General features: G+C 55.7%; 1 protein-coding gene across 1 annotated transcript; it reads left to right on the top strand.

Annotated features, from left to right (window-relative positions):
• The first annotated feature begins 5,183 nt into the window (after window positions 1–5,183).
• Window positions 5,184–8,048, top strand: FOXE3 (forkhead box E3). Its single transcript, XM_068690484.1, has one exon. It carries the CDS (start codon window positions 5,711–5,713, stop codon window positions 7,238–7,240), a length of 1,530 nt encoding a protein of 509 aa, XP_068546585.1. The 5' UTR covers window positions 5,184–5,710; the 3' UTR covers window positions 7,241–8,048.
• Window positions 8,049–9,337: the final 1,289 nt, after the last annotated feature.

Genomic DNA, 9,337 nt, shown 5'->3' with positions numbered 1-9,337 from the left:
TCCTCCACTGGTTTCCTAAATCTTGTGTCTCCTTCCCATCCTGTTCCCCAAGTGGTTTGAGGGGGAGCTCCCCAGATATACGAGGTTAATGGTGATTTTGTGTCCTGGCTGGGTCCTATCCCGGGTGTCGCTGCGGTTGCTGTGCGTGGGGCTGCCAAGCTGGTGACTGGAGAGCACAGAGGGGAAAAACAGCGGGGAAGGAGGCAGAGCCTCCCTGAAGTCCTGGCACCATCCATGGGGAGGTGGTGCCCACAGCCACGGCACGCGTCGCTGCTTGCTGGCAGCCCTCTCCAGCCACTTGGGAACGCAGGCAGTAAGTGACCTAATGAATTTTGATGCAATTAGCCCAATGCCAGCTCTTGGCTGGTGGCCCCTGAGACCCCTTGGCGATGGCTCCGGCATCTGCTGTGCCCACTGCCTGCCCCTGCTGCCTCCAAGGGGTCCGGGCAGCACTGGGCTGTGTTCCTGGCAAACCTGGACCCCAAACTCCTTGGGCTGGTTGTTCAGGCAGCCAAATTCTTGAGGCTGGCTTGAAAAGGAGCGGGGAGCTTTTGCCATCTGTCTGCTTTCAGCACCGTCAGCAGTGCGAGCTCTGCCTTTGCCCTCTGGGCTGCGCACGGAGGATCGCAGTGCTCACGCGTAAGGGAAGAACAATGAAGTGTGAACAAATCCTTCCCCCTCGGAGAAACCTGTGATGAAAACACGATTGGCAGCCCTGGGAAGGAGGCCTCGGAACTGGTCTGGGTGCCAACCCTGCGTGGGCCAAGGGGATTTCCTGATGCCAGCTGGGCAAAGCAGTGACCTGAGTCAGAGCGCGTGGGATGAGGGCTGGGAGCAGGAAAAGCAGGTTGGGGAAAAGCATGTGTGAAGGCAAAAAGCCACCAGAAAGAGGGGTGGGCTTGGAGCTCCAGCAAAGAGGCCAAGGCTGCCTGGCATCACCTGTTTCTCACCCAAGCAGAAGCTATTTAGCCAAGCCCACAGCTTGGTGAGCCAGGATACAGCTGTAACCACCATGGCCCCATCACCCAGTGGGACAGGTCTGGGGCAGGGGCAAAAGCAGCGTGGTGTGGGCCTCCTGAGCAGCTACCCCAGAGCTAGAGGCACTCGGTGCTGACAGAAGCAGCCCAAATCTGGGTGCTGGTGCCAGCTGCCCACCTGCATCCAACACTGGTGTGATACAGATTCCCATCTCAGCTGGAGGACCCCGCTGCCCACAGGTGCTTTGGAAGCAGTAGGTCGGAAGGAGCTGATTGAATCCTTGTGAGCCACCAAAAAAAAAGGTTTCTGGGTTGCTTCTGCCAGCCCCAGGTGGCACAGGGCAGGGCTAGCTTTGGCTAGGAACAATGTGTGATAACACTCTGATTCATGCCTGTCCAGTCTGATCAGAGTCTGAATCATCTCTCTTCCCTTATCCTGAGGAAATTACGTGATGAACATGGGCCTGTTGTGGCTGGAGATCCTCTTCTTTCACCATATGCACTTTGAAGTCACTGCATGAAATTTTAGTCACTGGACACCTGTGGAGTCAGAGATCTGAGGTCTCTACAACCTGAGCTGTGTTGTCTTCCCTCCAGCCAGCCTCCAGTGTGGTGAGATGGATTTGGGGCAGGAGGGCTGGGAAGAGGCGTTGGGGAACACAAGGGCAGGTGCTTTGCTCCTGGGCTTGCCTCTTTTTCTGGAGACTTTAGGGTGCCCAGCAGAGGTATCGTGCTTGGCTGCCAGCCTTTGGCTCCCCAGTAGCTCTGTGGGCCTTGAAGGCTCTACTCCAGGCAAGCATATAGGGCTGGTTGGAGGATCTCTGCTCTTCTTCCCCCCAGATCATCATCGACATGAGGCCTCAGCTCTGCACCCTTGCTGGGACGTGCTTCCAGCTCCATCCCCAAATCCTACCCAGCTTCCAGCCACCAGCTCCTGGGCACCCCGCACCTCCAGCTGAGATCCCTCCTCCTGCACTACCAGGAGGGGACTGACAGAGGTGCCTGGCCCAGCCAGGAGGGATTAAAGGGCTTTTGTTTCACAAGCATTTTAAGCAGTGTGAAAGAAGCCAACCTGCCAGGCTGGCTGCAGTCAGATCGCATCGGAGGTATAAGACAGGGAAATTTTCCACGGCAGAGGTGTGCTCCTGGCCTAAGGGGAGGGAAAAGGCTATTGTGTTTGGAGTGAATGGAATCGCTCCTGGCAGGAGCATTAAACAGAGGAAGAAGAATTGGCAGTGAGCTAGCGAGGTGGGATTTTACCTGTCTGCCTGGGCTTGCAGCTAATCAGTCCAGCAGTTACAGGAGGGTAAAGGAAGGGAAAAGGAAACTTTTGCAGTGAAATCCTTGCCTGGGAGCCCTGATGTGCAGCGTTTGGGCATCAGTCCCTTGATTTGACTGAAAAATGAAAACCTTGGTGGGTTTGGGAGGGGATGCAGATTGTACAGCAAACTTGCCTCTTGCATGACAGCCAGCGAGTGCTGGGGCAGCAGCAGAGGCTTGTTTGCAGAAGCTTTCAGCAGACCTGGTGGGCCAGGTTCTCCCACGGACCTGCTGCCTGTTTACATGGTGAAAACACTACGGTTCTGTGTGAGCCTCATGAAACAGCCCTGCAGGGCACTGAGCTTTAATTGCCTACCTCGCATCCCCCAGAGAAACCCGGATGGTGCGCACCTGGGTTCTGCTGGGAAGGGATGGCTGTTAAGGAGGTGGTTGGAAAGTCGGAGACCAAGGCTCCTTGTAAAGATCTGCTCTCGCAGGGGTTGTCCTCAGGAATTTGTGTCACGGTTTGTTCCACCGCCTCTTTTGACTGAGGGCACTGGGAAGGGCAGCAGAGCCAGCAGGGAGAGGCACACCTCAGCCTGGCCCTGCTGCCTGCCCTCTTCTTTGGCTTGGGTTTTTTGGCCATGAGGTATGGAGCTGGGGCATTTTCCTTTTTCCAGGAAAAAGGAAAATTAAATATTGATTATCACAAATGTTGGTATTTGTCTTTGAATGAACAAACCATAAACACACCAAAGTTTTTAAAAGCCAAAGCTCTAAAACTCCAAACCAAGCTTTGTCCCAATCATGGTTTTCAAAGTCTTTTAGAATCTTTTACATTTTCCCTCAAGTTTAAACAGATACTTCTGTTAAGGGTACTATTTTTTGTAAACAGAAAACAGGAGAGAAGCATTTATTTTTCTTTCTTCCCCTTTATTTCCATAGGAATGAAAGAAAACTTCAATTTTTATATGAAATATAATTCTGAGCAGAAAATCTTAAATAGTTGGAGTGGAAAAAAACTTCTCCACTACGGTGAAGAAGGGCTTACAAGTTCCGTTCTTTGGAAGTTTTTCCCCAGTTTGGTAAATGCTTTGCCTGTACCGTACCCATCCTGTTAGTGAGGAAATGATTTGCCTGGGTGTTGCTGCGCCCTTACCTACAAATACCCTGGTGGCTGAGTTAGTCCACGAGAAGTACTCGTTCGCTGTTGTCACCTCCTTCTGTGTCTGGGAGAAGTGCACAGCCGGTGCTTGTGTGGCTTCCAGCACAGGACATCCGCGTGCGTGTGGTTGGTGGTAGCTGATGGGGGTATTTCGGGGCAGGTTTGAGCCCCGTTGGGAGGCCACGTATCATCAGGGCATAGTTCAGAGGCTGGAGGATGCATTGAGCTGCTCACCTGCTCCCTGCTCTGCTGGGTAGGGTCTGCTCATCCCTTCCCCAGGGTCCCGTTACGGTGCCAAGGACAGAGCAGGCAGCAGATGCTGGCAAAGCTTGCACATGCTTAGCAAACTTGACTTACTCCTTCTGCATTGCCTTGTTTTAAAGAGAGAGACAGGTCTCGCTTGTGGTAGCTGTTTTTATTACAGCCTTCCAGCTTTTTATAAAATGTCTAGGGCAGAAAGAGCACGTGGAGTGAGGAAGCATAGGTGGGAATTTGTCTGTGTTGGCTTTCCTCGTTCAGCAGCAGGGCTCGGTCTGGTTCCTGCCCACCTCTGTCCTGCTCTGTCCGTCTGTCACACCTACTCCACCACCCGGCTCCTACCCCTGCGAGGCTGGGATCTGTCTGAACGCTCCCAACAGCTTCCCAGTAACTGCTCAGCACCTGGAGCCTCGGCCAGCCCCGAGCCCGAGACAGGGCCAGGGCTTCTCCCAGGGTGCCCAGCGTTACACAGGAGCAGGGCCTTGGACAAGGGTGAGCCTTCATCTCCTGCTGTGCAGATGAGATCTCTTCTCTTTTATGTCATCTCAGGTAGCTCCAGACCCAGCCAGTGTGGGGTTTTCATTTCCCATTATTTTTCTGATGTTTAGACCACCTAAAAAAAAATAATAATAATTGCTTGTGAGACTAACCAAGAAAAGCTGTTCCTTCTTTACACCCTTAACTTTTTCCCTTCCAAACTGCTTCTCGCTAAATCAATCTACACAAAAATCTTTGTGTCTGCATTAAAGAAAAAAGTCATGCCTGAAAAGCTGAAGATTTCCATCCCCCTCCAGCCCCTGGGGGTAATTCTCTTTGTTCTTCACGGAATGGTTTTAATGATTTCCTTAGCCTTAGTGGGCTTCTCACCTTCTCTGGTGACTGGACAAGTCAGATCCTCAGCCTGTGCGTCACGAAGTGTCCGACACTCAGATACACACTCAACTTTACTGCTTCAGGAGTATTTGTCCTTTTCCCCCTGTTCTCCCAAGGGAATTAAGGATCCCTGCCATGCTCTTGCTTTGCTTCCCTCTCTGAAGAGCTGCCTTCTATCTAAGGAAAACCAAACTGCAGAAGGGCACAGTTCTGTCCCCTGAGTTGCCCCTGTCCTTGCTCACATTTGGCAGAAGGGAAACTGAGGCAGCTCACCCCAGCACACCCAGTGGCTGACCAGGACTGGACCCAGCACAGCTCTGCCAGACCCCACGCTGCCCTGCCTGAGCCCTGGCGAGGGCAGAAGATGAACCAGGAATGTCTGCAGAGAAAATAAGAACAAAAGCAGACGCAGACACAAGTGAGGGAACAAGTGACAGTGGGAAATAAACCGGGCAATGAATTCTTGCTTGAACTGTAAAATAAAACCACTAGGAGATGCTTAAGGAAGATGAGATGGAAAATCTTATTTTAAAAAGCTTGGTGGCTTTTTATTTCAAAAAGGAGAGGAAGATGATGGTGCGATCTGAGCCACATCTCCGTGCCTCTGTGGAAAAAGGCTTTTGTCCTGCTGTCTTCTCGGAACTACTTTTAATCAAGTTACGAAGTTGAAGGCTGTGACTTTTACTACTCGCAGGATAGGAGGGATCTGCCACCATCTGCCACCCAGCAGGGCTTCCTGAGTGCCACCTTCAGCCTCGGTGATGGAGAGCCCCCTCTTTCCCCTGTCTGTCTCCCAAATGCCATCCCTGCCCCGCAGCCCTCGTACCTGCGGGCAGCCCCGAGCTCTGCGCATCCGTTTCCACTCTCCCACGGGGAAACGAAATAAAACATAAAATAAAAGCTTGGTTTCCTTACCCAGGAGGCTGCACAGTGACTTAACCGGAGGGTTTGGGGCAGAGCAGCCCCGGCTCTCTCCATCGCTGCGTCCTGGCCGCTTCGGAGCGCTTTTCCCAGGGAGGAACTCAACGAAATCCGGGCAGCGGGGGGGCTGGGGGGCAGCCTTACCTGCTCTGCTGCTGGCGGCCGGCTGTGGGATAAAACTCGCCCTGGGTTTGGCCACCGGGGCTCCGTTTAATTCCCCCCCCAGCTCGGGAAAACCGAGCGAGCGCCCGGGCGGATGGCGCAGCCCGCTCGGGAGCGGGTTTCCCCCGGGGGCCTCGCTGCCAAAGACGGCCCCAGCGAGGGGCCGGGGGGGTTTGCCCGTGGGAGACAGGTCCCGGGCTCTCCCCCCTTCCTCCATCGGAGGGCTCGGCTGGGCCGGGCCGGGCTCCGCACGCCCCCGGGGGTGGGCAGGGGGGCGGCCGCCCTATATATTGCAAAGCAGCTCGGGGCCCGGCTCCCCATCGCCGGGAGCTGCCGCGGCGCCTGCCCCCTCTCCCCTTCCCCTTCCCCTCCCTCTCCCCCAGCCCTCGGGGGGGGCTTTTTCTCCCGCAGCCCCCCCCTTTACCCCCCATCCCTCCGGCCGTATATGACCGCGGCCGGCTTCCCCTGCCTGCGAGGCATGTGCACGCTGCCGGCCCCCAGCCCCGCCGCCAGCCCCGGCTCCCCCGGGCCCCCCCGGGGGTCGCCCCCAGCCTGCCAGGCGCCCCCGGTGAAGCCGGAGCCGAGGGGCAACGGGGGCAGCCCCCCAGCTCCTCTTCCTCCTCCTCTGCCCCCCGAGGAGCCTCCGCCACCAGCCGGGGGTCGCCGGAGGAAGCGGCCGGTGCAGCGGGGCAAGCCCCCCTACTCCTACATCGCCCTCATCGCCATGGCCATCGCCAACGCCGCCGAGAGGAAGCTGACCCTGGGGGGCATCTACAAGTTCATCACCGAGCGCTTCCCCTTCTACCGGGAGAACCCCAAGAAGTGGCAGAACAGCATCCGCCACAACCTCACCCTCAACGACTGCTTCGTCAAGATCCCCCGCGAGCCCGGCCACCCGGGCAAGGGCAACTACTGGACGCTGGACCCGGCGGCCGAGGACATGTTCGACAACGGCAGCTTCCTGCGCCGGAGGAAGCGCTTCAAGCGCACCGACATCACCACCTACCCTGGCTACATGCAGAACTCCAGCGCCTTCACCCCACCGCCTGCCGCCCGCCCTGTGGCACCCGCTGCTCCCTACCCCAACGCCCTCTGCTCGCCCGGTTACGGCCCCCAGCTCTCCGGTGCCGTTTTCCATCCTTACGGGGCCGGAGCAGCCCCGCAGGCGCAGCACCCCAGGATGTTCAGCATCGACAGCCTCATCAGTGGGCAGCAGGCCCTGCAGCCCTCGCCACCCGCCGAGCTGGGCCACCCCTCGTTGGGTTTATCCGGGGCTGAGCTGGCCCCCAGCTGCTCCGCCGGTGCCTCCGAGCCTCCCTGCTTCCAGCCTCAGCCCGTCAGCCCCGGCTTGCTGGGCCGGCCTGGCCCCAACACCTTGCCTTACCCCTACGCTGCCTCACCTCCCCACCTGCCCGTGGGGCAGGGCGGGTATTCACCCAGCAGCCCGCAGCTTTATGGGGCTCCCAACAGGCTGACCCTGCCCGCCATGCGCCCCGCAGCCTGCGCCGAGCACGGCGAGCAGCTCCTGGGGCTCCCTGCCGCGTCGCCCCTCGGCCAGTTCGGCTCCAGCAACGCCTACGTCAGGCAGCCCAATTTCCCCGCCGGCCTCGAGCGGTACATGTGATGGGGCTTGGGGAGCACGGACGGGTGCCCCGAGGTGGCTGTAGGCATGGACGGACACACGGACACTACCCCGTCATGGGATCGGCTGGGTGGGGTGGGGGGGTCCCAGTCTTTGGCTGTGCATGGACACAAAGCCCCGTGCATGGTGCAAGGGGCCAAACTCCTCTCTTTCCCAGCTGGTTTTTAACTGGAGAGAAGGGGATGGATTTTGCTGCCGTGTTCTCTCCTGGCAGTGATGCTCTCCATGCCCAGGGGTGTCTGTTTCTCACACGGCTGTGCCCAGGTGGAGCAGGGCACCCCGCAGCACCCCGGGTGAGGCAGAGCTCGCCCAGGAGCTCAGTGCGTGGTGGGACAGGCAGGAACCCAGAGAGCAGAAAATGTCCCAAAATGAGGCTTTTTCCTCTCTTCCCTGGGTGCCTCCTCCAGAACTGGAATGAGCTACCAAAAAAAAATCCCACTACTAAAGCAATTCACTGGATTTTAAATGAATATTTAAGATGCTTACCCTTTCCTTCCCCGTAGGAAAAAAAAAAAAAAAAAGAAAAAAACTCATTCTGACTACTTCTTTTTACTATTTTTAAAAATGACTTTTATTGTTAGAAAGGACTTTTTTAAAATAAAGCTTTTCCTTCCAACATGTCCAGTGCTGCTGTTCCTCTGGCCCCAGCCAGGCCTTCCCTGGAGGAAACCCATTGCTCCTGTGACCGGGGGAAGGCAGACTTGTGCTGCTGTCTGACACCGCCTCGTCCTACATTTTTAGTGATGCTTTTTAAAGCTATTTTACTATGATTTATAAAAAAATGAATGGGAACTAACCACTGCCGAGCTGTGCGATGGTTGCAGTCATCACGAGGGAGCTGAGAGGTTTGCCCACGCTGTTCTTGCTGGACCCGATGGTTTCCATCTGTGTAGCAGGGAGCGTGTCTTACCTCCCCGAAATCCCTTGCAGGTAAACCTCTGATTTAGCACATCAGGTTAGGAGATCGTAGCTTTCCTTCCTAGGCACAAAATCAATTAAAATCCCAGTCTGTTCACTGACCAGCCTGGTGCTCTTTATTTATAGGACTGTCCAGCCAGAGTGCTCAGCCAGGCTAGGAGGCAGGACTCCCCGCCACTGGTGGCTGGATTCAGCTTTTCTTGTCTAAACACCCTCCAGGTAAAAGCAACTGATTTCCCCCATCACTGCAGGGAGTGCTCTGAAGCAGAGCAGTTCCCACAGCCCTTAAGGAGGAGCTGGGTGTCACTGGGGTGGCGGTGCAGACCCGAGCATCTCATCCCCCAGCTGCTGTCTGTGACCAAAAGCTGTGTGCAGGGCACTGTTGGGGCTTTTCTTTTCTCGGTCTCCTTAAAAATGGGGCTTCACCTGTCTGTAAAAACCTCCCGGCTCTGGTCTGCTCCTGCTTTGTCTGGTTTCTCCTTTCAGCTCCCACGCTGCTCCCAGCAGCAGCTTCTGTGCTTCTCCCTTACTGACAGCCCTGCTCGGAAAGGGCTGGGTGAGAAAACTTATCCCCTGAAAATATTTCTGCTTTCTATAAAAGTTATCTATAGGTAGAGATTTTTTACCTCCAGAAAGCCTGCAAAGTGCTGTCCTGTACGCGGCGCACAGCGGGGCACAGCCCGGCACTGGTGCAAAAGGGAATGGGTGCTGGGTGGCGGGGGTGGGCAGGTGATGCTGAAGCTCCTTGGGCTTGGTGCTAGGATATCTGGCCCCCTGCTCCAACCCAGTCCCCCCAGAGCCTTGCAGGGTGAGCAGTGAGTGTCAGAAAAGGTTTTCAATGCTGTCGGATCGCCTGCAGGCAGCAGGCAGTGGGCCCTGTGTTGCCAAAGAGGCTGAAAGCACGGGGAACAAACCCCTTTTCTTCTCCCTACAGATATTAATCCCCACATGCACAAACCTCTGGCACTCGTATTGGGATTGTCATTAAACTAATGCCTTAAGAGTGTCTTCTTGGTTAACTTAATGTATCCCAACTAGGCTCTTAAGCTTTCGTTTCAAAGCTTTGTTTACAGTTAGGGTGAATCTAGCAAATGAGTAGGATTAAAGTGTCATGTAAAGCATAAGCCTTGCTGGGACAGAGTAGTTTTAAGCTTTGTAAAG

The sequence above is a fragment of the Anas acuta genome, chromosome 8, assembly GCF_963932015.1.
Source record: "Anas acuta chromosome 8, bAnaAcu1.1, whole genome shotgun sequence".
Taxonomy (NCBI): domain Eukaryota; kingdom Metazoa; phylum Chordata; class Aves; order Anseriformes; family Anatidae; genus Anas; species Anas acuta.
This window is presented reverse-complemented; position numbering and strand designations above follow the sequence as displayed.